General features: G+C 50.5%; 1 protein-coding gene across 1 annotated transcript in view; it reads right to left on the bottom strand.

The window, feature by feature from the left end:
- Nucleotides 1-1,784: 1,784 nt before the first annotated feature.
- SPSB4 (splA/ryanodine receptor domain and SOCS box containing 4) overlaps nt 1,785-27,453 on the bottom strand; it is a 65,670-nt gene continuing 40,001 nt past the window's right edge. The window contains exon 2 of the mRNA XM_024769107.1: nt 1,785-3,275. Coding sequence (XP_024624875.1) covers nt 3,148-3,275 — 128 coding nt within the window. The 3' untranslated portion in view covers nt 1,785-3,147. The remainder of the gene's footprint in view (nt 3,276-27,453) is intronic.

The raw sequence follows: 27,453 nt of genomic DNA, 5'->3' as shown, positions 1-27,453 counted from the left end.
CAGTTGCTTTTTTTTTTTTTTTTTCCAGTACGCGGGCCTCTCACTGCTGCGGCCTCTCCCGTTGCAGAGCACAGGCTCCGGACGCGCAGGCTCAGCCGCCATGGCTCACGGGCCCAGCTGTTCCGCGGCGTGTGGGATCTTCCCGGACCGGGGCACGAACCCGCGTCCCCTGCATCGGCAGGCGGACTCTCAACCACTGCGCCACCAGGGAAGCCCCTCACAGTTGCTTTTCTTCTGCGTCATAGTCTCCCCCTCAGAACGTGAGCTCCAGAAGGGCAGGGCCACATCTCCCTCTTGTCCCCAGGCCGCGCTGGGTGCATGTAAATGCCCAACAATACCCGTGGAATGGCCAGGGAGTCAGAGGCGTGGTGTCCCAGAGGATCCAGCAGGAACTCCTCTCTGCCCCCAGGATTTTCCTTGCAGGTTTCATGGGCACCCCAGCTATAAAGGGGGTATCTTCTCATTCCTCACCACCGCCAGGCCTTCTCTGAGTCTATGTGTCTGGCCCCAGGGCTGTGTGGGAATAATGGCACAGGTCCTACTGTCCCAAGGCTCACAGCCTACTGAGCAGATGAGGCCACAGGGCAGAGAGGGGCTCTGTTCCAAGTGTTTGGGTGAGGGTCCTGGGTGCCAGGAGAGGTGTCATCAGCCCAGGAGGCATGGATCTGGCTCTGAGAGCGGGCAGAGTTTGGTGGGTGGTTAGGGAGGGCTTCCTGGAGGAGGGTGGAGTAAGGACCAGGAGGGCACTGCTCGGGGGAGGCAATTGCATAAGCAAGGTGGATGCAGCCAAGCTGGAAAGCTGGTGCTGAAACGGGGACCCTATGAGTTGGGAGAGGGAGGGTCCTCATCCACTGGCCACCTGGTTCAGCCCCTACACCGTGTGGAGGAGGAGGTGACTTATCCAAGGTCACAGCATATATAAAGCTGGGACTCAAACCCAGGCCTCCTGACCCTGAGCCCGAGCCTATGCAGGAAGCTGCCCTTCTACAGCCCAAACCTGCCTGAGGCTGAGCCCAGTCAGAAGTCAGAGTGGTGGTGGAGGACACAGCCCCTGGGGGCAGGTGCAGCATGTCTGGTTCTTTTGGTCTGTTCTCACCAAGGTTGTCTTCCCTTAAAAAGCAGGTGTGAAGAGTGCTTCTTCCTCCAGGAAGCCCTCCCTTCAGGCCCTATCTTGCCCAGCCCCTTCATGAGCTCCCTCTCACTTTACTAGGCTGTGCTGTAAATGTCTCCACTGGGGATGGGATAGATCTCCTCGAGCTCTGGGTCCTCAGAGGTTGGCACAGTGTGTGTCGGTGGCCAGTACTACTGAGTGAGTACTGCACTAGTCCTGACCCAGACCCCAGCCTGAACTGGCTCCTGACCTCACACGCTCACCCTTCAGCAACTTGCACCGCTTCTTGGTGACACCATGCACTTCCAAAGTCGCATCCAGCCCCACCTCTGGGTCACTTTGTTGGCCCTTAGGGTTTACCCTGCTTGACCCTCTGCCCCCTACAGAGCCACCCTGTGGACATCGTGGCCCTGGCATCAATAATTTGGCCTGTTTTTCCACCATGGAAGCTAGCATTATATGGCTCCAGGCCCCAGGCCCCAGGCCCATTCTCTCCGCCGGGGCAGGCCTTTGTAAAATGACTAGAGTCTGGGATTACATGGGGACAACCGGACAGAAGAGACGGGAAGTGCCTAGGGAGGGATGCACAGTCCTGCCTTCTGAAGGTTTGGCAGCCAGGTTGATAGAAGACACCCTCCCAGTCCCTTCCCAAAGAGCACTGAATAAACTGAAGGACTGAATAACAAACTTTATTAGAAACGCTCTTCATTCGTCGAATTCACATTAAAGTGGCAGGGGGCAGTGCCATCTGGGGCTCTGGTGTCCTGCTGCTGTGACAATTTCCAGTTAAAAATCAGTCTGGGCAGAGAGTGTTGGAAACGCGAGAGATGCCTGGTGGTGGCAGCGGCGGCAGCAGCATTGTTCCCGGGGGGAGGACAGGCTGGGGCGGGTGGAGAAGATGCCTCACATCCACCCTTCCAGTTACAAAGCTGCCCCCATGGCCCCAAGCTGATAAATAAACAGCACATCACACACACACACACACACACACACACACACACACACACACACACACACACACAGACACACGTGAAACAGAAACAAACTCGTACAAGTCTCCTCAAGTGAAAAAATAATTCGCTCAAATAAAGCTTTGTGGCAGCCAGGCTGTATCCTGAATGGACGGTTGCCTGGAGACCCTCAGCCCCCCAGGAAGGCTCCCCAGCCCGTGGACATCACCCCCCCGTGGGTGTCACAAGGCCTCCAATTCCCCCATTAGCACCTTTGGACTAAGTACTGCCCTCACCACACTCTTTTAAAAGGCATCGCTACTTAAAACAATAATAATAAAGGATACACTCATTCCCTGGGGTGAATCTGTCAGACTCAGCTTCCCTGAATAGAGGTGCCCTGGGCATCCAGAGACTGGGGGTCCGGGTGGGGAAGGACGGCGAGTGAGAGGGGAAGTAAACAACGTTCAGAGAGGTAAGCTGGGAGGTGTCTCAACACTGCTTTGTCCACTTGCCAATTCCGCAGCTGGGCATCCCTAGGTAACGGTCTCTCAAAGGGGCACAAGGTCCTAAAGTGTCATGACAATCCTACTGCCCTGGGAAGGGTGGGGACCCAGAGGGGCAAGGGCATCAAGCTGCTTTCACCATGCATTATTTAGAAGGCAATGTTCTCCCAGAGCTGGCCAATTTTCCCCTGGCCCTGTCTGCAGCGGGGCACACAGCAGAAAGTGTCCTGCCCCAATGTTTTATTCATTCTCTTGAATAAGGAAACAGGCTCTCGGATCAATGCCGGTGGCTGCCTGGCTGCTGTCCTGCTCAGCGGGCAGGATCTCCACCCAGCGCAGGCTTCGGGCTCTTTCCGGCTTCCAAGGAGGTGTCTGACTTGGGAGGGCTGCTTCAAGGCGGCAAATACTGTTGGCAACAGACATTTCATTTTCAAAGTTGGGAAGATGTCCTGGCCTTTCAAAGAAGTGAATGTCCTGGGGAACCAGGGTGAGGAGGGAGACTTCCTCCTGATGTACAGTGTGACCGTGAAGCGACAGGCCTGGGTCTGTGGGTGCCCTCCGCCGCCCCTCCATCCCCGGCTCACTGGTACTGCAGATAGTTTTTGAGAGATTGAGGCAGGGGCAGGGAGCCGATGTCCTGTAGGCGCTGGCGGCCCAGGGCCAGGCGGATGCATCTCCGGCACAGGTCCGTCAACGGCAGGGGCTCGGCTACAACGAGAGGGAAGAGAGTTAAGTCTCACCAGAGCTGTCCCTACACCTCTCACCCTTACCCAGCCCCTGCTCACCCCCTGCCCGCCTGCTTCTGAGCTGCCCTTCAGGGCCCCAGGTTCCTCAGAGAAGCCTTCTCTGGTTATAGTAGCTGAAGGCTTAGAGCAGTGTCTTTCACATTGTGGGATGCAACCAACCCGACTAAAGACACATGGAATCAATTCATTAGGTGGTGACCAGTGATTAAAGAAAAAAAAAGAAAGAAAAGGAAAGAAAAGAAAAGAAAGAAGAAACAGAGAGCAATGCCACAGCAAGGGGTGAATACTGCTCCACGAAAGCTCTGTCTCTGATATAAGTGTTCAGCATGTCTCAATGTAAAAAATACTTTTCACTGCAGGTCGTGATAAAACGAGAGATGCTGACCTAGGGTGGGTCTGCAGGGGGCTTCCTCTTAGAAACAGGTGAGGTGGCGGGGGCTGTTTGAAATGGCCTTGAACCCTCAAACTTTCCTCTAGCCTCTTTTGATGGTGAGTGGAGGAATGCATTTTCTTCAAATGTCCAGTTCTAGAAAAAATTCATGAATTAGAATTCATAAGCCATGGAACCTCTGGACATAGGACCGAGGTTTAGTTAGGTTTATTGCAGACATACTTGTGAAGCTCTTATTCTCTTCCAGGCTCTCTAATTGGACCGAGGGGATACAGAGATAACTAAGCCAAGGCCAATGGCAGCCCTGGGTGTGAAGGAAGGCTCGAGGTCTGGAAGTTTAAATATGTGAATAATTGTAGCAGAGTGTAACATGTGCAATAATTCTTAAATGCACAAGGACAGAAACTGAGCAGTTCCTATATGGAAGAGTCGCTTGAAAGCTTCCAAGAGAGGATACTGGAAAGGGGTTTTGAAGGGTGAATAGGAGTTTTATGTGATGTGAGGTTGGGGAGGGTGTTCTAGGCAGAGAGAACAGGTAAAAGCATGGAGGCATAAGACAGGACAGGCTGGGAGGTCTGGAGGGAGAGGAATGGTGCTGATCAGCTGGGTCTGGAATGAAGAGGGTGGTGGTTGCATGCTGTTTCATGTGGCTTCTGCAGCCCTAGTTTCCCCCAACCCACAGGAACATGCTAGAGGCCTGATGCTGCATCTCAGCACTTGTTTTTTTGTCAACAGAACAGGTGATGTTTTAAAAGCATTCTATAACGTGCTAAGATACAATAAAACTGTAAGTGGTAAACACTAACACAAGAGTTGTGAGAGGAATAATATCACAAGGGAATGGAAGGAATGGGAAGGTTGTTGAGAGTGTGTTTTATAGGAATTTTCATTTACTGGAGATGCAGAGTTAATGAGGAGAGTCATTAAAATCAAACCCAGACTTGGCTGGTGCGTTGGAAGCCATGCACAAGAGCGTACCCAGCCCTCCTTCATGTGGGGTGAGGCTGCATATCCTCGTGGAGCGTTGGTGGTTTTAAACACTCCCACCTCCGTATCCTCTTTTGATCCTCATACAAACCCTTGAAGTTAGCTAGGGAGGCCTGGGCACCCCCTCTTTCCCAGGCCTAGAAAGCAGATTACAGACATATGGGAACATATGTATATGTATAACTGATTCACTTTGTTATAAAGCAGAAACTAACACACCATTGTAAAGCAATTATACCCCAATAAAGATGTTAAAAAAAAAAAAAAAAGAAAGAAAGCAGATTACTCACCCTGAGTCTTGCGGTCACATGGTCACCATGCCTAGGCCAACAGACACCCCCCTCGAGGTGTCCCCATCTCTCCCCTAGCAATGCCCCTGCACCCAGCTCTCCTCTCACTGTCTCCCACCCGGTTCTCATCCAAGCTTTGCACAGTCCCCCAAATTATGCCTCTGTGAACCCCTTTCCCTGCCTCCCCACCCGAATCTTCCCATCCTTAACATCCTGACCTGCCCACCGCAAGTTCCCATGATCTCCTTTTAGCTCCTATAGCACCAATGCTTGCCGCCTGTGCCACTGGACGTTGGGGAGAAAAAAACCTTTAAAAGCCTTATTTAATGACCAATTGCTACTTATTTACCAAGCAACATGAGAGATGAAATATAATTGTAGCTACTGTTTATTGAAGGCATATTATGTGGCCAGGTGCTGTGCTAAGCTCTTTATCTGTACCAACTCACGTGAATGTATGTATCAAACTCATATCACAGTTACCTCTTAGGGGTGGATGGACCTAGAGTCTGTCATACAGCGTGAAGTAAGTCAGAAAGAGAAAAACAAGTACCGTATGCTAACGCATATATATGGATCTAAAAGAACTCCTTAACATCCTGACCTGCCCACCGCAAGTTCCCATGATCTCCTTTTAGCTCCTATAGCACCAATGCTTGCCGCCTGTGCCACTGGACGTTGGGGAGAAAAAAACCTTTAAAAGCCTTATTTAATGACCAATTGTTACTTATTTACCAAGCAACATGAGAGATGAAATATAATTGTAGCTACTGTTTATTGAAGGCATATTATGTGGCCAGGTGCTGTGCTAAGCTCTTTATCTGTACCAACTCACGTGAATGTATGTATCAAACTCATATCACAGTTACCTCTTAGGGGTGGATGGACCTAGAGTCTGTCATACAGCGTGAAGTAAGTCAGAAAGAGAAAAACAAGTACCGTATGCTAACGCATATATATGGAATCTAAAAGAACGGTACGGGTGAACCTAGTGGCAGGGCAGGAATAAAGATGCAGACGTAGAGAATGGACTTGAGGACACGGTGGGGGGGGCAAGGGAAGCTGGGACGAAGTAGGAGATTAACGTTGACATATATACACTACCAAATGTAAAACAGATAGCTAGTGGGAAGCTGCTGCATAGCACAGGGAGATCAGCTCGATGCCTTGTGATGATCTAGAGGGGTGGGATAGGGAGGGTAGAAGGGAGGCTCAAGAGGGAGGGGATATGGGGATATTTGTATATATATAGCTGATTCACTTTTTTGTATAGCAGAAACTAACACAACATTGTAAAGCAATTATATTCCAATAAAGATGTAAAAAATATAAAAATAAAAAGGTAATACAGTAAAAAAAAATTACCTCTTAGGTTAGGAACTATTATTATTATCCCCATTTTAAGGAGGAAGAAACAGAAACACAGAGTGGGTAAGTCACTTGCCCAAGGAGACACAGCTGGTAAATGGCAAAGCTGGGAGTTAGACCCAGGCAGCTGGAAACTGGAAACTGTCTTATATTTAACCACATTCATCGAGCATCTGTTCTGTCCCTTTGCTACGTTAGGTTTACAGTTAAGTCCCCTACATATGAACAAGTCCTGCTCCAAGAGTGTGTTCATAAGTCCAGTTTGTTCGTAAGTCCAACAAAGTCAGCCTAGGTACCCAACTAGCACAATCAGCTATATAGTACTGTACTGTAATAGGTTTATAATATTTTTCACACAAATAATACATAAAAAAGAAAAAATAAATAAGCAAACATTTTAAACCTTACAGTCCAGTACCCTGAAAAGTACAGTAGTCCAGTACAACAGCTGGCATCCAGGGGCTGGCATCGAGCGAACAGGCAAGGAGAGTTACTGACTGGAGGAGGGAGAGGAGGTGGGAGATGGTAGAGATGAAGGATCGTCAGCCATTGGAGACGGAGGGCAAGCTGCAATTTCACTCACGCCTGATGTTGATGGCACAGGTTCTGGTTCCTCGCTGGATTCAATTCTATCTACCCTCTTGAAAAAACGATCCAGTGATGTCTGGCTAGTAGCTCTTTTTTTCTTGTCATAGATGACACAGTAGCGCTGGATTGCATTCTGAACGGGTGCTGCAACCTTCGTGTACCTTTCTACATTCGGGTCCTGTGCCTCAGAGACTAACAGTGCCTCCTGAAATAAAGAAAATCCCCTGCCATTTTTCTGCATGGTGAATCTCTTCGGTTCTTCAGTTACTTCTTCTTCCTCTTGTCTCTCTCGGTCCTTTCTCTGGGACGAAGAGAATTCAAGAAATTCCTGGGCAGCTACCATATCTGCACTCGCTGCCTTGCCGCTTACTTTTACCTTGTGAAGGTTGTCTCTAGCCTTGAACCGATAAAACCAGCCAAGGCTGGCATTAAAAGGCGCACCCTCTGATTCTTCGCCGCGTTTCTTCTTCAAGTCTTCATAAAAGCTTTTAGCTTTCTCTTGAATCAGCATTAAGCTGAGCGGGACGCAACTCTGATTCTGCTGCTGCGTCCGCGCGCTGAGAAGTTTTTCATCTCCTCCATCACTTTCCCACACTTCTTCAATATCAGAGCGGACTTCACATGCTCCACGATCTTGCACTTGTCCTTTAGAATCGTGCCGACGGTTGAACAATTCATGTTCTAAGAAAGAGCAACGTCTAACCATCTTTTTGCCTCACTCCACGCTCTCGGTTATTTTCACTTTTGTTTCCATCGTTATCGCTTGGCACTTCTTAGCAGTACCAGCAGTACCAGCTACAACTGCCACTTTTACGCCTGCTTCCGGACATCCTGGGCTTGAAATAAAGATACTGTACTACTCTACTCCATACAGTACTGTACGGTAAAGTACACAAAAGCACAACCACTTGTAGAGGATGCACGCACGTGACAGTGTACGCCAGACACGTGGACTAACTTACGTGACCGGACATGCGAATGAATGTTCGCATCTTTGAAAGTTTGCAACTTGAAGGTTCGTATGTAGGGGACATACTGTATCTCATTTAGAGATGCCTACTTCAGAGAAAAGGAAACTGAGGCTCAGAGGTGAAGGGGCTTGTCCAGAGTCACACAGCCCAAAAGCCTACAGGTGGAGCATCACGGTGCCTCCCTTAAACACCATGCAATAATGGAAGATCGCTTTAAGGTACAAAGCGAAGGAGAGGGTCACCTGTCTCCCAGGCTCACACAGTCCATAGGCTCTTACTCTGGCTCCGACCGCTTTCCAGTTCACCGGTGCCCACCTCTCCTGCCGTGAGCTCTGCACCCACCTAAATGGGCCGCCCTGCCACCAAGATGCCTTTTCTGCTCTCATGCGCGCCCATTTCTTCGTGGACCCGGTCAGCCACTTTCCCTTTCTTCACGGCCATCAGACCCCTCTCCTCTGGCACATCCCAGGGATCTTCAGAAATCTGGAGTCCCTGATTTCCAGCTCCAGCTCTGCCAACTGCAAGTCTGTGCCTTTGTGAAGGTACTCTGAGCGCTTGTTTCTTCCCTTGTAAAATGGACCAACAATCTCCAGCCTGGGCCTGTCACAGGGGAATGGCCCAGAAACCATCTGTTAAATGAACAAATTGACTTGCTTCTTTGGGGGCGTGTCTTCTACAGCTGTTTCAAGCTATTGAAATAAATTGCTCTTACCTGACAAGGTTGCTGTCTTGAGTTCCCGCTCTCCTGTAAACCCCCTGAGAACAGGGCAGGTCTTAATTGACAGGAGGCTTGTGGTGAGGGTTAAACGAGTTAGAAAGTAGAAAGCACTTGGCACAGTAACCAGCACATAGTAGGTGTCCGACATTCAGCACTTCTAGCTATCTCGTCCCCATCCAGGCATTTGTTTGGTCACCCTTTGTGAGGATGAGCTTGGGCAGGGCTGTTAATGAGGTGGGGTCTGCTAGGACGCCAGCAGTTCCTTCTCTGAATGTTGGAAGATGGGCTCGCATTCTGCATCGGGAAAATTTTGAGCTGTTAATGTTTGAGAATCATTGCCAGGGCTGAAGAACTTCTGTAATCACTTTAAAGCTCTAGGCACATACTAGGTCCTCAATGTCCAAAATGCCAAGCCTGGTCAGCAAACTCAATTCCCTGTGTGTTCCCTGCCCAGTTAGGTGCTGAAGAGAAGGAAAGAGCTGTGTTTCTATTCATTCCTCTGCAGTCACTGAAATCACTCCAGAGCCTAAACTCCAAAGGAAGTGAGGGAGGGGGGAGGGGCCGGAGTTCAGAGCACACCTTTAGCTCTAAATGTGAAATATAAACCATCTCTCCCGGGGCTTCCCTGGTGGCACAGTGGTTAAGAATCCGCCTGCCAATGCAGGGGACACGGGTATGATTCCTGGTCTGGGAAGATCCCACATGCCGCGGAGCAACTAAGCCCATGTGCCACAACTACTGAGCCTGCGCTCTAGAGCCCGCGAGACACAACTACTGAGCCCATGTGCCACAACTACTGAAGCCCGCGCGCCTAGAGCCAGTGCAACAAGAGGAGCCACCGCCATGAGAAGTCCACGCACCGCAACGAAGACCCAATGCAGCCAAAATAAACAAATAAATTAATTAATTAAAAAAAAAAGATCTTGCAATTGTTAAAAAAAAAAACTCTCCTAATTTCTGAGGGAACTTTAACTGATGACTTCACAGTAACCCCAAAGCGCACAGAGAAAGTAACTTCCAGAGCTCCAAGGATGCCCCGTGTGGCCTAGGCCATCCCCCAACTCCTCTTTCTAACTCCCTTTGGCTTTAGAACTGCCAAGTGTCAAGGTTTAGAAATGATCACCCAGGTGGGAAGAGAAACACAGCATCTTTCAGCCTGGAAGCCATTCTTAGAAATATTTTCCGACAAAGATAAACTTAAAAAGGAATCATTGTTGCAAAAGTGAATATCCAAATAATCAATAAATATACGGAAAAGTGCTCAACTTCAAGAACCATCAGAAAAATGCAAATTAACACCATAATGTGACCCTGCTATATGCCAACAAGAATGGCTAAAATGAAAATAAGACAGTAGCAAGTGCTGGTGAGGATGTGGAGCAACTGGAACTCTCATATGGCTTCGGGTGGGCGTGGAAACTGGCACAAGCATTTTGGAAAACTGGGAGCATCTATTAAGACTGAATCTAGGGCCCACAGTCTCCCCCTGGTGTACACATGCTCACCAAAATGCACGCACACGGATGCTTAGAGACGTGCCCAACTGGAAACAAGCATTCTACTCTCCGCCATCAGTGGAAGGCACACACAAACTGCGTCTCTTCTGATAGTAGAATGCTAATCAGCCGTGAGAATGAAGGAACCACAATTACATGCAAAAAAGAAACATGGATGAATCACTCAAACATCATTTTGAGGGAAAGAAGTACATTTTGTGTAACCTCATCTGTATAGAGTTCAATAGCAGGGTGGTGAAGTTAGGGTAGTGGTGACATTAGTGGGGAGCAGTGATTGGGGGGTGGGTATCGTTCTGCTCCTTGATTTGAGCTCTGGCAACACCAGTGTGGTCAGTTTGTAAAAATCATCAGGCTTAATCACCTGAGATTTGTACACTTTCAGCATATATGTTATACTTCAAGAACAAGTTTATATTAAAAAAATATCAGTCACTGACTGAGTTAGGAGGGCCCTGGCTCCCTGGTGGGTGGGTGTGGATATGACACAAGCCAGGCACCTTCCCACCTGTCCCAACAGGCAAAGTGGGGGGGAAGGGACTAGTTTGGAATCCCAGCTTCTGCTCCCAGGGAATTCCCTGGTGGTCCAGTGGTTAAGACTCCATGCTTCCACTGCAGGGGGGCCGGGTTTGATTCCTGGTTGGGGAACTAAGATCCCGCATGCCGCGTGGCAAGGCCAAAAGAAAAAGGAATGCAGTAAACATTTATTAAAAGAAAACTATCCAGCTTCTGCTCCCACCACCAGTGGGCCAGACAGCTGGCTCACCTTCACAGAGGCACATTTTTCTCATCTGTAAAATGGGGGCATCAACACCTCCGTCCATGCCTTGTGACAACGGTATGACACAACACGCTCCTTGTTCCAAAGGCGTTCTCTCTACAGTATGTCTTATTCCAGGCCATCAGCCCAAGAGGTACCTTTAAAAAATAGTAATACTTTGCTTATTGTGGTCCTAAAAATGTCCCAGTATATCATCCTAATTGACAACAGTGCTCTGCTCTTGATGAAGACTTACGGGGGCCAGGGCTGGATGTCTTGTTCTGTGCTAAAAATATCGCAAGGCAATCATTTCCAAAGTTCTCCAGGAAGCTGAATTGTCCATAATTCTCTACCACTCACCCCCTACGTGACCCTCAGTAAGCCACAGAACTGCCCAGGGACTCTGTTTTGCTGTCAATAAAATGGGGGTGTTAGCTCATCTGGTTTTGATGGTCTATGTCTATGATGAAACAGTGGAGAGCTAGGCACTTTGTGCCTTAAGCTTCTTCTCTGGGCCCCTTTAAGTCTCCTCTGCTGATGGCGAGGAGATGCCAAGACGCGAGTCATCACCCTACCCCCATTCCTGCATTTATATTTTGAAAAAAAAAAGAAGATCAACATTTTTAAGGTCAAGAGGTGAAATTCTTTTGGAACAGTTTAGACAATGGTCAGCCGATGGGGGAAGCTTTCGGTGACAGCCCTGAAATCTGAACTTAAGTAGACATGGTTTTTGGGGGAAAAAAAGGTGAAGACACGCATGTGGGCAAGTACACACACTCTACGAGTCAGACACTGTGCTAATCACTTTTTGCAGACCATGGTTTTGGTGTCCAAAGACTCAGTGTGTCCTCCCCTCATGCTATCGCTTCAGCGAGAACATCCTCCCCTGTACTGCCTGTCAGAAGCCTGTCTTCTCTTTCAGGACCCAAATCAAGTGTCACCTCCTCCCCAATGACATGGCTCCCCCACCTTCTGGGTCTGCACCTGTCAAGTGTCAACCCACTTAGCTAACTACACAAATGTGTCATTACCTGCTCACTTCTAAAATACGCCATACCTCTACCAATTGGCTCTATCGTGGCCAACAGAGACCTCAGCTCACATCTAGAAATTCCCTGGAATCTGGAGGTTTCTCTTAGCAAGCTTTACTGTTTCCCCAACAAAAAGGGTATGACTACAGCTGGGACAAAAGCAGCATCTTCAGATGCACTTGGTTCCAGCAAGCATCACGGGCACAGACGGAAGTGCCCGAGGGGCTGGCCTGTCCACCAGCTCCCCGACACAGTACTAGACAGCAAGATATTCTCACCTAAAGACTCTGCGCTGCTCCCAGGCAAAGGGGAGCTATGTGGCTGTGGAGTGAACAGCAGCTGCATTTTTAGATGTGTTCAGTGGCTCTAAAAGAAGAGCCTCTACCCACCCAGCCTGAAAGTTACTTAAGGAGTTATTCCAGCAAAAGGAATCCAAGAAACAGGATGGCACAAGCTTCCAGGAAAAGGGGGGAGTAAATGGACCACAGAAGCAAAGGAAGGTAGAATGAGTGATATGAAGGTCCATTAGATGGTGATGCTTGGAAGAGCCTCCTTCCAGTGGCCGTCATGTCTCTAAAGTGCCACACCCACAAAGCTCCATGCCTCCTGACCTCTGACCCCAGCCCTTGGCTTCCCCACCCTCAGAGCTCCCATTGTGCCCTCTGGCAGTGCCACTCCACACAGAAAACTGCAACCCAACTTCTTTTCTGAGAGCTCCCTCCACCTCCCGCCTTAACTGAATCCAGCTTCCTCTCCCAGGACACCACTGCCCTTCAGCCTTCCCTGGGCGCTGTTGGTGTCTCAGGGCCAGGAGGTGGACAGGACCCCTCGCTCCTTTGCCACATACGAAGCTCTGCAGCCTCCATCTGCTATGAGAAGTCCCAGCTCCTCCGTGGCTCACACCACTTGGCCGGGTCCTCTTCTGGTCCTTGTCAGGGCTCTGGCTTGGCCTCCCCGGTCCCTTCTCAACCCACACCTGCCACCCCCCCGGTGACAGAATCCTCCACAGGCACGACCCTCTCATCACGCAGCCTCCTGGGGCTGGAGGCCACGCCCATCCACCCAGCTACCCACATCCTGGGCCACAGCACGGACTGCAGCATCGCTCCTAAATGCCCCTTCCAGGACCCCAGGGATGCTGAATCAGCCACCCGCACTTTGACCATTACTTCCTGCTCTCTTTTGCTCAGCCCATCAGCATTGCCTTTCTTCACCTCCCTCCTCACCCAGCTGACCAGTTAGCTATTCTCAGGGACAAAGCACACGGGGGCAAGGCAGGCAGGACGGTGTGGGGGGGCTGGTGAGTAGCTGTGGGGACACCAGGTTGGGGGCTGGACAATGAATTGGGGACAAGAAGCCTCTGGCATTCAGGTCATCTGTGTTCAGTGCCGCTTCAGAGCGTCTTCTTCCCAACCCGGCCTCACCCTAGTACAAGGTCAAGGCCAGTCTGTTTCAGCAGCAGCTGGCAGCCCTGGGCTCTGGCCGGCCTTGGCCACCGTCTAGCAGAGCGGCCTCCCCAACCTCCTTGGGGCCTCAGCCTCTACCAGTGTGGCAAGTGGCTTGGCAAGAAGGCTGGGGGTCCTTTGTACCAGCTGACACTTGACAGAACAGAAGTCACATTTAATCCTGGCAGTGGAAGGACTCTGACTGCACCCAATCAAATCAGGTTTCAACACACAAGAAAAAGTGAATGGCAAGGCCAGGGATGCCTGTGAAATACATGTTAGATGATGAGTCTTGGTAATCCAGGGCCGTGGCTCCCAAGCTGCTGGCACAAGCCAGGCAGGCTTCCTGGGGGAGGTGGTGCTGAGCCAGGTCCAGGGGGCTAGCTGGTTACAATCTGCTATTATATCAAAAGCAAGGCTGGCTGCTCAAAGGCTGCCCTCAGCTTTACCAGGTGAGGCTCATTTTAGGCACAGCATTGTCAAAAGAACGAGGGATCCGGTGACCTGAATCCCCTGTCCGAGGGCCTTCCATCCACCAGTACTCTCTGCCCCGCTGGCCGAGATCTCGGCAGGGCTGTAGCTGCCTGTCCGCCCACCTTGCAGCCATGCCTGGCTCTGCTGAAGCCAGGGGGGTGTTACCTGTTGCCCTTCCCAGCTCTGAGGCTGAATGAATGGCTCCAGGTGGGCACTGGGGACGTCCCTCCTGGGGTGGTTTGGGGCCTTCTCAACCTCCAAGCAGATGCAGGCTGGAGGAACCTCTGTGTACTTGGGTTGGGAAGGAGTGGGGAGAGGGAAGAGGGTCCCATCACCTGCCCAGCCTCTGAGAGCCTGGCTGGGGTGTAGGGAGCTGTGCTGGATAGGACTCCGAGCTCAGCCTCCACCCTAGTACAAGGCCAAGGCCAGTCTGTTTCAGCATTAAACTTGAACCACGTAAGATGATTGGTGCATTCTGCGGATGGAAAAATCAAGGCACGAAGAACATCACTGTTTTGATTGAAGGCCTCTCAAGAAGGGTTTGGAGGGGTATCAGAGTTCTAATGTCATTTTGGGGACTCTGAGGATAAAGTCTTGTCTAACTTGTGATGCTCATCACACATGCATGTATTCATCAGACTTCTACTTACAAACGTGCTTTGCAGGTCCTGAGCAGACAGCCAGGCCCACAGAGGCTCACGGGGCTACAGACAGGACAGGGAGACTGAAAAAAGCACAGAGGGGTCTGTGCTTAAGAGAAGGAATTGTAGGGGGAGCTGAGGGAGCCAGGAAGAGGGGCACCTAACCCAGCCAGGGGGTGTCCAGGATGGCTTCCTGGAGGAGACTGCAGCTAAGAGAAGTTTTAAAGGATGAATAAGAGTTATCTCTGCTGAGGGCTGAGAAGGATGTCTGTTGGCTCTGAAGGCATATCTCTAAGATGCATTCAAAGAAATCTCTTTTGTGTAACATTGGGAAAAGTTCACAGTTTTCCCAGAAGACACTTTGAGGAAACAATGATCAATTGTTGGAGAAAGTCTAGTCTGTCAAAAAAAAAAAAGTCAGTGCAGACTGTGCGCTCCCACAGGCAGGGACTGGCTCTTGTCCTCGCTGCCCAGCCCCGTGGCTCTGCTTTGGACATCGTGGGTGCTGGGCCAGTGGGAGGGTATCTGGGGGAGGGAAGACAGCTGCAGTGAGCCTTCACCTCTACAAAGCAAACTATGGCCCAGCTCTTCTGGTGCAGGGAATGAATTTTAAAAGTAGCCCTTTCCTACTGCCCTAAGTCAGCTAAAGAACCCTCCGGCAAGGTTCCTGCAGGCTGACAGAATTAGCAACACACTGTACCGGCTCCGCGGGTCTGCTGGAGGGATGCTCCGAACTCAGCTGAAAAATTTCCCAGAAAATCTGACTGTTTTCAATTTGGAGCCCGCTCCAGGGAGCTGCACAATGACTGGACACCCTGGCCCTGGCCGAGGACAGCCTCTGGTCACGTGCGGAGAGCCTCAGTGGGGGAGGGCCCGGCTGGCGTGTACCCTCACGTGCGGAGAGCCTCAGTGGGGGAGGGCCCGGCTGGCGTGTACCCTCACGTGCGGAGAGCCTCAGTGGGGGAGGGCCCGGCTGGCGTGTACCCTGCACCACGGACCATCCCAACACCTCTAGAAGTTATCTCTGCTGCTGCAGCCATGGGAGCAACCCGGTTGCCCCTACAGACACTGAAAGAAGCACGTCCAAGATAGGGAGACCAGGGAGGGGAGTAGCGTCCTTCAGAGACAGTTGGTACTCATCCCATCCAGGGCAAGGTTGGGGCCCTCAGGGATGGGACCCCCATTCCTCATGGTGTGTCCCCTTCTAAAGAAGAAAAATGAGCGTTGGGATAGCCAGCTGGAGAGCAGGACTTACTTAAAGCCATGGGAATGAACACAGTGTGGTATTGGGAAAGGAAGAGACAAACTCGAAAGTTCGAGAACTAAACTAAGCAAGGCGTTATTTAGACACATACTATAGGTGTCTAAAAAGTCTGCAAGGAACAGGAAACACAGAATTCAGAGGAGTGGTTGCCTTGAGGAAGAGGGGATGGGGGCTGGCAAGGCTAGACCATGGAGGCACAGAAGCGCCCGGTTGTCAATTTTCGAGTCTTTGGGTTGGACGATGGATTCATGGTGGCATTAAATTAGTAAGAAATAAATATAGGAACCAGCAAAGCAGAATAAAAGAGGGCTATGCACGGGACAAATGATGACAGTGTATTACAACCAATGATTCTGTTTAATCCAATTCTGTGTATCAGTTAAAAACAAAAAAAGAGAAAGGGCAAAAGCGAATGAGAAGAGTCATGAGTTGGCCTTAATCTGGCTCAAATGAGAGCTTGGCTAGAAGATGAATTACAGTTAAATTCTAGTTAATGGGCAGTAACGCTCTTGTCTGTTGAGAACTTAGCATAGCCGCGGGGAAGGCGTCACTGGGAAGCAGAAGCACAGGCCTGGGGTGAGAAGGCGTAGAGCCAGTTCTGGTCTCACAGGGCAGCTGCTTCCTCTGTAGCAGGGGCCAAGCCCCGCCTCACGGGGAGCTGGGGCAGGACGAGAGGGGGGCGGAGGATAGGTACCCGGCGTAGGCCCTGGCACATGTGGGCCATCGTCAAATGACAGCTATTTTGTTTTCAGAGCAGCTAGTCCTTTAGGACAAAGTGCAAAAAAAAAAGAGGCAGCTGGTGTGGTGAGCTGAGGACCTGACGCCCTGTGTGGGATGCCTGCATGTCGACAACCACAGATAATTCCCACCAGAGGTCTGAGCAGGCCAGGAGCTGGGGTCCAACCCCAGTCCTGTGGGACCCTGATCCAGCCCTATCCCTCAGCCTCTTCTACTTTGGGGGACGTTCCTTCCAATCTTTCACCAGAAGCGGAAGCGTGAGGACACTCACGGGTGCTGGTAGATTTTCAAAGCCCATCTTGGTGTTCTGGGCTCTTTGGCTGGATTGCTGGCGATGATGATGATGTGAATAGTCACGGCAAGGGCTTACCTAGCACGTCCTGTGTCGTCAGATGTTCTAAGCAGTTTATGTCTTACTGTACTTATACTTCACTATGACCCGACGAGGTAGTTACTATCATGAAAGCCAATTTATAGACTGAGGAAACCAAGGCACAGAGTAACTCACCGAAAGCCACAGTTAAGTAGTAAAAAATGCGACTGGAATTCAGGCAGTGTGGTTTGGGGTGTATTCTGTTGCCAAACTCTCCTGGGAAGGTAGGGTGACAGTCCCTGCAAAGGAGATGCAGCCCTACTGATTCTGTCACTCAGTGACAGTGCCCCCATGCCCCAGACCCCAACCCCATGTGGTAGGGCTAGATCACTGTCTGTGCGCTAGAGGCCCCTGAATGGACTGGAGGGGGGCCCCTGACCCAACAAAGCCCAGCCCTGGCTGGCAGGTAAGCCATGAGGTGGCCTCGATGAAGGACCCTGCCCATGGGGATAGTTACTAATGGGTTGTTCAATCCACCTGGTTCTGTCTGGGATTTGGCCTGAAGACCAAATCTTCAGGAGAGGAGAGGAGAAGGAAGCAGGTGCAGACCACGTGAGGGGTCTTCTCCTCTCCAGGGTCAACCACCAGAATCACCCATCCGTTCCCGAAGCAGCCCTGGGGCTGTGTTCCTTGCAACTACTAAGGCCAACTGGTACCGTTGACCCTTGTTTTCCAGCAAATCGCCAAGGTCAGGCCAACTTCCACGGGGAAAGGGCATCGCGTTAGCTCTTGCTAAACAGCACCGGCCCCAGGGGTTTAATATGAAGGCCTTCTAATGGATTTATTGTGTTTATTTGACCTTTCCCAGTGTGAGCCCAGAAACAGGCCCAGAGGAGGGTGGCAGAAGCTTGTTTTTCTTAAGCTAAGGAAAACTGAGGAGTAAACTGAATCCTTGGTTGGCGTCTGCTGAGTTTTCTCACCCTGGCTCCCCGCCTCCCTTAGTTACAAGATCCAGTTAGACTCAAGAGGAACCCGTGTTTATGGGATAGCTCTGGAAGAGGAAAACTGTGTCTACTAAGAAGTGGTAAATGACGAGGTCTGCAGATAAATATTTTCAGTGTGTCGAGAGCCCTGATAAAGGATAATCGTTAGTGTATTTAGCAATGACTGCTCTATTTCCACTTCTAGTCTCAAGGCAAATGATTTCTTGTTTTAAAATAACTTTTCAAACAGTTAATGATCAGTGCATGAATGAAACCACTTCTAGTATCACAAGTATGGTTGGGTTTTTGACCAGAGGCTGCAAACTCCAGTGCCTAGGGGCCAGGCAGGTACCCTAAGTGACCAGTGCGGAGCAGATGAAAGCAGTGGGCAGGGGGAGAGGGGTGGGGTCCACGGACGCCGGAGACACACGCCAGGGGTCATCACTCAGCTCTGGCCTCAGCTCCAAGCAGGAATGTGGGCCCCTGTTACCAGATTCCCTGCCCTTTCCAAAAAAGCTAAGAATCCAGATTTTTTAATGTGACATTTCTGAGTTACTTTAATTTGGTATGGCCAAATGAAATATTGACATTTCTAGGCCCAGACACAGCCCTGGGCTGACAGTGTCACCTCTACTCAGAGTGAAGCTTATCTACCACCTTGCTGGGAAGTCGGAACCTGCCCACCCCACACGGGGGGCAACCCATCCCCCATGAACTGCCAGAAGGTCTGATCCAACCACAGAGGCACAAACTCCAGGGGATCCACGAGTTTGCCCCCCGTCCTTCCACAGCCATAATATCCACAACTGCATGCGAAAACCAGAGCTTCACGAAAACCTATTTTCTCCCTTTGGTCTCCGCGTGGATCCTGAGAGTCCAGATTGAGCAAATGTCACTCACCCGGTCACCAGACACACCCACTCCTTCCCCCCACCAGTTCTCCGTGAGTGTGCAGAGGTGAGAACACTGGAGGAGAGGGCGCCGCAGAGATCCCCACGGGGGGATGGTAGTGGCACCACCACCTCTGCGGCAAATGCGGAGTTCGCCCGGGCAGGTGCTGTGTGAGCACTGCCCAGTCCTCACAGCGCCTCTGCGCAGGTCCCGTGTGCCCTCACTTTAGAGACGAGCAGAACAGTCCAGAGTCTGTTCCTCACAAGACACCTCTCAACACCCAGAACATTTCTGTATTTGGTGTAAGATGCCTATAACATCTATCTTCCCATAAAATCAGGTATCTTCTTATTTCTTATTTTACTCTGGACAGGGGGCGGCGGATGGTAGAGGTTTATGGACAAAAACATATTAGCAGAGAAAAATGACAGACAACATCAACTTTTTTGATTGTGGGAGGTAAGAAAATGCAGAAAAACCCCTTAGTTCAGGATGTGGCAAAACCAGTTTCCAAAAGGAACGTAGCTTGAGAATCCCCTTGACCTTGGATAACAGTGATAATCACCGACTAATACTGTATTATATACTTGCAAGTTGCTGGGAGAGTAGATCTTAAATGTTCCCACCACAAATAAGAAATGGTGATTATGTGAGATGACAGAGGTGTCGGCTGACACTACGGTGGCCATCATTTTGTGATAGATAAGTGTATCAGATCAACACGTTTTGTCCCTTAAACTTACACAAGGTTGTATGTCAACTGTATCTCAATAAAGCTGCAGAAATAAAAGGCTTATTTCCCAATTGAAATAACAATACTAATAACCTAAGGCAAGTAGCAGCTGCCCTCTGCTGAACCCTGCCTCTAGGCCAAGACTGGCCCGGCCACAGGGGGCTTAGATGCATCATCTCACCGGGCCAGCACAGTGAGCGTAGACACAGCACCACGTCCCGTGTTATTTCGCAGTGAGGAAATCAAGCATCGAGGCTGGGCTGCTGGCACAATACTACATAGAGGGTGAGGGGCGGGCAGACCCAATGTGTATTCGCTATCTTTTTACCACCAGGAGTCCCATATTTCTTGAGGATCCGCTGTGTGCCAGGCCAGGCGCTGGGGATTCACAGAAGTCAGACACCCGCAATTTGAGAAGCGCACAGCTTCCTGAGGGGCCTGGGAGGTGAAGGGCGCTTCCCCCCGCGCCATGCTCAGAGTGCACTAAGTTCACCCCTTGGATATTCCTGCGTGCACACAGTTGCCCTGTTGATTGAAGTCTGGTGACAACTTCCTTGCACGGAATTTCATTTTCTAACTGGGGTGAAGTTTGCATAACATAAAAGGGACCGTTTTAAAATGCGTGATCCAGTGGCATCTGGCGCATTCACAATGTTGGACAACCATCACCTCTGTCAAGCTCCAAACCATTCTCATCACCCACAGAGGAAACCCTGTATCCATTCAGCAGTTCCTCCCCATTCCTTCAGCAACGGCTAATCTGCTTTCTATCTCTAGGAACTGATCTGTTCCGGATACGCCATAGAAATGGGATCATACAATACATGACCTTTGTATCTGGCCTTCTTCACTCAGCATGTCTTCGAGGTTCATCTGTGCTGTAGCATGTATCAGAATTTCGTTTCTTTTAATGGCTAAGTAATACTCCACTGTATCGATATACCCCATTTTGTTTATCCTTTCAGCCACCGAGGGACATTTTGGGGTGTATTCCCCTTTTGGCTATTGTGATTAGTGCTTCTATGAATATTAGTGTATAAGTACCTGTTTGAGAACCTGTTTTCATTTCTCTTGGGTATACACCTAGGAGTGGAATTGCTGGGTCATGTCGATTCCATGCTTAATTTTTTGAGGAACCTGCCAGACTGCTTTCCACAGCAGCTGCATCGTTGTGCATTCCCACCTGCAATCTGTCCATACACTCACCATTTCTTATTTTCAAATACTTGAGTTGGATAAGATTCTTGAAGTGAGAGACAGAAGACACAGGTCTGTCTCTGCCACAAATTCATTGTGATAGTAATAACATATATATTAATAATAATAATGACAGTTAGCATTTCTAGTGAGTTTACTGCCCCAGGCACTGTTTTAAGAACTTCCATAAATTAACTTATTTAATCCCCACAACCATCAACATCTTTCTTTACAGATGAGGAAAGTGAGTCACGGGGCGGGGGGGTCATAATTGGCCAAGGTCACACAGCTAGTGATCTGGGATTCCAACCCAGGCAGTCTTAACCCAGGTCTAAGGGGCACACATGGCAACAGTTCTCAGCCTGTGTGACGAGGAAGGGCAGGTCTCTTTGCCAAAGCAGGAGAACCCCTTTGCCAGATGAAATTTTATGTACAACCCCAGTCTATTTAGCAGATAGAAGGGAAGCTGCTGGAAGGATGGGGTCCCAGTTTCCCACCTTAAGGTAGGGCCTTGGGGACTTCGGCGGAAGAGGGTTTTGGAACCCTCTGGCAAATTCCACGATTCTGAGATACTGAGAAGTGAGTGAGAAGACAAAATCTCAGACTCTTGACCAATGGCAGGCAAGGGCACAGCCTTTTGCTTTTAAATTTAATGTGCGAGAACAATACCTTAGATTTACAAAGCACGTTGTCTTTTCCGAGGACCTGCACAAACATCCTATTTGCTGTCAGAGTGAACCATTCCAAAACACATTCAAGGATCTATGAGGTCCTAAAGAACCTCTATGGACTAGGATACAGTACTCAGGAACGAGGGAGATGCGCTGATTTCAATCATGTGCCAACTGGAGGAGCCCCACTGTTTTCCTGCTTTTGTTTCAGCTCTTGTGGGGCCTCTTTCCTGCCTCGTCCGTCCAACCTAGGGACCCAGAATCACCACCAATGTCTGTGCACTTACTATGTGCTGGGCCTGTGCTCAGAACTTCTTTTTTTAAAAAAATAAATTTATTTATTTATTATTTTATTTATTTACTGTTTCTGGCTGCGTTGGTGCTTCGTTGCTTTTCTCTAGTTGCAGTGCACGGGCTTCTCATTGCGGTGGCTTCCCTGTTGTGGAGCACGGGCTCTAGGCATGCGGGCTTCAGTAGTTGTGGCTCGCGGGCTCTAGAGCGCAGGCTCAGTAGTTGGGGCGCAAGGGCTTAGTTGCTCCGCGGCATGTGGGATCTTCCCAGACCAGGGCTCGAATCCGTGTCCCCTGCATTGGCAGGCGGATTCTTAACCACTGCGCCACCAGGGAAGCCCACGTGCTGAGAACTTCTGACACATCATCTCCCTTCATCCTCACTACAACCCCTTGAGGGAGGTGAGACAGATCTGTGGTCCCTTATCCAAAACCCTGGGGCAGACTGTTTGGGAATTCTGAGTTCCAGAGTTTAGTAATTAGGTTGCATATGCCATGTGTTGCCTAACATCCCAGGGGTCTGGGGCAGCGTCTGCAATCACACACGTTGATGTTTCTATAGCGAAACCTATGACTATTCACACTGAGTGAAATAAGAAACGACTCAAAACAGCCTCACACCAGTTCAGGTTGATCTGGCTGTCAAAGGAGTTTGCCCCAAACTTAGGAATGAAGTTTTGATTTTCAGAACGTAGTCTCGTGCTAACATCTTCATCTGACGAAGAAATGAGGCTCTAAGAGGTGGAGTGGCTTGCCTAGTGAGGGTAACGCGACAGGTGGGTACTGGAGGTAGGATTCAAGCCGGAAGTCTGCCTTGAGAGCCCATGTCTAAACATGGGAAAAGAGCACAGATATCTGGGAGAAACAACAGGGGGTTCGAATCCCTGCTCTGCCACTTTGGAGCTGTGGGGTCCGGCTTCACCCTGGGACCCTCGGCTTCTGTAGAGGTTGTTAGGACGATTCTCAAATATTCCAGCTCTCACCCTCCGGGCACAAAATCACCTTGCCCTTTCTACTCACCGAAGTTAGGTGCCGCCATAAGTCTTGCCTTGGCCAAAGAGTGGAAGTGCTGTGTGTCACTTCCACCTGGAAGCTTTAGCAGCTAGCTGGTCAGGGCATTGCTGCCTTCTCTTTTCCATTAGTGACCATTAGGATCTGCTTCTAGTGACCCCGGACCTGAAGTGAGGACACAAACCTCGCAGAACAGAGCCTCCAGGGGACTAGTGATGAGCGCACACCAAGGGCAAAGACAAATCTTGGCTGTTTGAAGTCAGTGTGACTTGGGGCTTGTCTATTACTGCAGCAAGACCCGGCCCATCCTGACTGATACAGGCTCCTTCTCTATAAAGCAACTGGGGTGAAGACTGAATTAAGTGGCACGTGTAAAGTTCCAGGAGAGTGCCCGACCAATGACATTCGTTGATTCCCTTTCCCATGCTCAGCCTGAATTCCCCAGCTGTAAAGGAGGGTGGGGGAGGGAGAGTGGAGGAAGGCGGTAATAGTTACCTTGCTCCGTTTAAATAACTGAAACTACTGTTAACCCATGAGGTATTCATGGAAAGGATTTTGTGGATGTTTACCAACGTATTGAGTCATGTGCGTCCCTCATCCCGCCCTGGCATTGACGGAGAGGCTGGGTGGAGGTGGAGGGAGGTTGGGGATAGAATGTCAGCCCCGAGACAAACAGCTGCCCAAGGACTTCAGGTTCCTGATGGAAGTGACGGCTGTGGACCAAATATCCCCAAAGGCGGGACTGCAAAGGGCCCGCTTGTGTCAGGAGGAGGTTAGGAGGGCCAGGCAGCCTGCTGACAGCTGCTGAGCACGGGGGAGGCACCACTTCCTCCGAGAGGGGCGCCAGATGCAGGGAGCGAGGCTGCCTGGAGGATATTCTCCGTGATGAGAATGTGCAGTTGCCAGGGGACTTGCATTAAGACCCCATTTAGCAACACCGATTAAGGAGCTATAAATAGCACCTGAGCTCTTTCACAGGCCATAAAACATACTTCCCTGCATCGTTCCCAGCCAGCAGCCTGCCCTGCTTAATTGGGGCTCAGAATAAAATACCTGGGATGCCACTTCTGGATGGAAGGGCCGTGTTGTCTTAGGGACCAGCTGCTGGGCTAGGGATGGGGCAGAGGCTGGACACAGGGCTGCTGCCGCAAAGGTGGGAAGGAGGAGGAGAGAGGAAGGGGAGGGGAGAGCACACGTCTGAAGGTGACGATGGAAGTCTGGAGCCACACCATAAGAGGTAGTGCTACATCAGCTGACGGCCTGCAATGGCCACCCAAAACGGCAGCCGCACCCCTCACCTCTGCCAAACCGCTGGTCTGACAAATGAGGACCACCAAGGCAGGGAAGTGGGCCTGGTTGTCCCTGTGTCGATGTGAGGGCAGAAGACTAGCGTTTCGGTCCTATCTCAGTCACTGGACAGCTGGGAGACCTGGGTGGGGGGCTCCCCACTTTCTCTGGGTCTCTGGTCTTTTCCACTGCAACACGAGGGCGGCATGAGAGGTCTCTAAACTCTAGATGCTCAGCCTGGGGTGCTACCTCGGAACTCCCACCAGCGTCAAGAAGAAGGAAGAAGCCCATCGTGTGCTGAGTCACCTCCAAGGTCCATGAAGCGGAGAAAGAAGGGTGTGGGACTTCCTGGTGGTGCAGTGGTTAAGAATCCAGCTGCCAATGCAGGGGACACAGGTTCGAGCCCTGGTCCGGGAGGATCCCACATGCTGCGGAGCAACTAAGCCTGTGCACCCCAACTACTGAGCCCGTGCGCCACAACTACTGAAGCCCACGCGCCTAGAGCCCATGCTCCGCAACGAGAGAAGCCACCGCAATGAGAAGCCCGCGCACCGCAACAAAGAGTAGCCCCCGCTAGCCACAACTAGAGAAAGCCCACATGCAGCAACGAAGACCCAATGCAACCAAAAATTAACTAAAATTAATTAATTTTTAAAAACAGAAGAAAGAAGGGTGCGTGTCAGCAGGGAGGGGAATACTGCTGTTTGTGTATTTTCGAAAAGTATCTTAGAAGAAAACAGGAGAATCTGACAGCACTCGTTGCTTCTGGGGAAGGTGGCTAGAAACGGGTAGGCAGGGAACTTATAACTGTTATTTTAAATAAACCTTACGAATGCATGTAGTGTAAATAAAATCTAAATTTAAAAACTACGGGACTTCAGAAGGCCCAGGTTTTAATGAAGGAATACATGACAAACTAGACCAGTGGGGTCTCTTTCCATGAACTAGTCTCTCCGCTACTACTCTCTGCTTCACGTGCTCCTCAACTTGGCTGTGTGTTTTAAGCCTCTGGGCCTTTGCACATGCTGCGCCCACCCCTGAAATGCCTTTCTCAGCAGGGCCCAGGTCTGATTCTAGGGTGTATTGGGACCTGGCACAGAGTGCCACTCAGCACAGCACTCTGGGTCTCTGCGGACTCACGCACACACACAGAGCATTCATTTCCGATGGTCCCCTTGTGGTTTATCTGCAGAAAATCAAGTCTCTGCTCTCACACCACCTCCTCCCTTGGCCTCATCTGAATGTGCTGGGAAAGTTAATTTGTAACATTGGCCCGAGCAAAATACAATTAGGAAGGGATGCCCTGTAGCAACAAGTACTTGCAATAGAGGTGCCAGCAATGCCACAGGGAGGGGCCTGACTGGGGAAAACTGATTTTGTGATTATTCATGGCACAGATGTCGTCTGGGCCTTCACCTCGGCTGCCTTCCTGCCTGCCAGCTCAGGAATCCCATGGTAACGAGGCACCCCTGGAGAAGGGGCTGCCAGGCGGAGTGTCTTGGCTCTGCAATTCAACTGGCTGGAGGAACTCAGCAAGGCCCTGACCCTCACTCGTCCCATCCACTGCCTGGGGGGCTTGGGCCAGGGTCCCTCTGACCCTCTCTGGTTCCCATCCATACCTTGGAGGGGGCTTGGACCAGGTCCCTAAAGCCTTCCCTATTTGGAACTCTATCTGGAATTTTAAACCTCAGCCAAGCAGGGCAGAACAATGAGAGAAGCCCACTCTAGATAAATAAGTAATATCTCGCAGTGAACATCAGAGACAAGAGGAGGGGGTGTAAGGAAGCCCCAGTAGTTACAGGAAGATATTCACATGCAAGGCACACGCCCATGTGTAAACCCCAAACCCTAAGAATGGAAGTCACCATTTTGTTTTTTTGGGTTTTTTTTTTGCAGTACGCGGGCATCTCACTGCTGTGGCCTCTCCCGTTGCGGAGCACAGGCTCCAGACGTGCAGGCTCAGCGGCCATGGTTCACGGGCCCAACTGCTCCGCGGCATGTGGGATCTTCCCGGACCGGGCCACGAACCCGTGTCCCTTGCAGCGGCAGGCGGACGCTCAACCACTGCGCCACCAGGGAAGCCCAGAAGTCGCCATTGAAATGTGTCCTCAGCACGACTGTCCTCTGTGGATGGAAGCATGGGAGGACAGGATACGGTTGCTACCAAATGAAACTTCCCAGGGGCAATGAAGTGACGCTATCAGAAGGATGGCCTTATCACCCTGATTTAACTGAAAGATCAATCATTTATAAACTTCCATTCTACTAACCCTTATGTTAGTTACTAATGGATTCCTGATGGTTTTGCCTCCAGCATCCTCTGCTTCCTTTTTTAGTAAAACATCTTTGGATTCCCTTGTGGAGTGTGTTTGTTTCGAGACTTTGCCCCCTCCCACCTTCAGGGGTGGAGCCTGTGACAGCGGCTAAGCCAGTCAGCACATTCCAATCCAGTGGCCACGGTGACTGGTTGGGGGGGCGGGGGGCGGGGAATGTGACCCAAATTGGACCAATCAGAATGCATTCCAGGACCTGTGCTAGGCAAAGCAGCTAGCGCAAGCATGCTGGCTCCTGCTGGATAAGGAGGGAAGTTCCTGCAGTCATTTTGGGATGCTAGAAAGAAGCCCCCAACCATGGGGCCTCCATCCAGAACGTGTGTGTGTTGGAGGCGCTTAGGGATGGTGCTCTGTGGGATGGGAGATCTAGGGATCAGTGTGGAATCACTGTCTTTACTTAGATTGTGTCTTTTCATGTAGGTTGAGAGTATGAGGACCTAAAGCCCCATAAGACACCCCTAAGGCACCACTAGGCTTGAAGGAAGAAGGGCTGAGAAATAGAGAGAAACCAGATCTAGATCCTGGCAACGGTGTCTGAACCCTGGATACAGGTGAAGTTGAAGCCAAATTTACCCCAGCACTAAAAAGCACATACATTCCCTTTATCAACGTAAGGCAGTTCGGGTCAGGTTTCCGGTTCCTTACAAGTGAATACAACTAATAACCTCCCCCACTGTGCTAAGTCTTCGCTAGATCCTGAACTTAAATTCTTGGACTACAATCAGAGGTCATTCTTGTTGGAAACACCCTAGTGTGTGGAAGAGGATCTCTGGTCCCCTGAAGAAAGGCAGGGGGCAAGAACTGACCTTAAGCGCCTGGAGTCTGAGAGAATCCCAGAGAAAGAGTGAGAACCCACAGTGGGCCAAGCCGCCCACTTGCAGGAGAAGGTGCTACCTTCACACAGTGGCCTGAGGGCTCCGGAAAGCCCTACTTGCCCAACCCCACTTCCCCCTGTAGTGCCTCAAAATCTACCTGCATAATTTTCCCAAGTTCAATGCAACATAAGAGAGACAACGAAGAGTCAGGGAATGTCTGTTCGAAGGGATCTCCAGGAAGAATACCAGTCCATGCCGGAGCTGCACAATCAAGGATCTGCTGTCAAGAGAGCTGAAGCGGCTGACTCAGGGCCAGCAGGGTGGGTCTAGGGCAGGGCACAGACTGGAGCCCCTGGGCTCTCACTTCCAGCACAGAGTCCCTCCCACTGGCTGCAGTTGCTGTCTGGTTAAGTTTTTTTTTTTTTTTTTTTTTTTT

This window comes from Neophocaena asiaeorientalis, unplaced genomic scaffold (genome assembly GCF_003031525.2).
Source record: "Neophocaena asiaeorientalis asiaeorientalis breed wild unplaced genomic scaffold, Neophocaena_asiaeorientalis_V1.1 scaffold118, whole genome shotgun sequence".
Lineage (NCBI taxonomy): Eukaryota > Metazoa > Chordata > Mammalia > Artiodactyla > Phocoenidae > Neophocaena > Neophocaena asiaeorientalis.
Note: the sequence above shows the minus strand (reverse complement) of the source record. Positions and strands in the feature narration are given on the sequence as shown.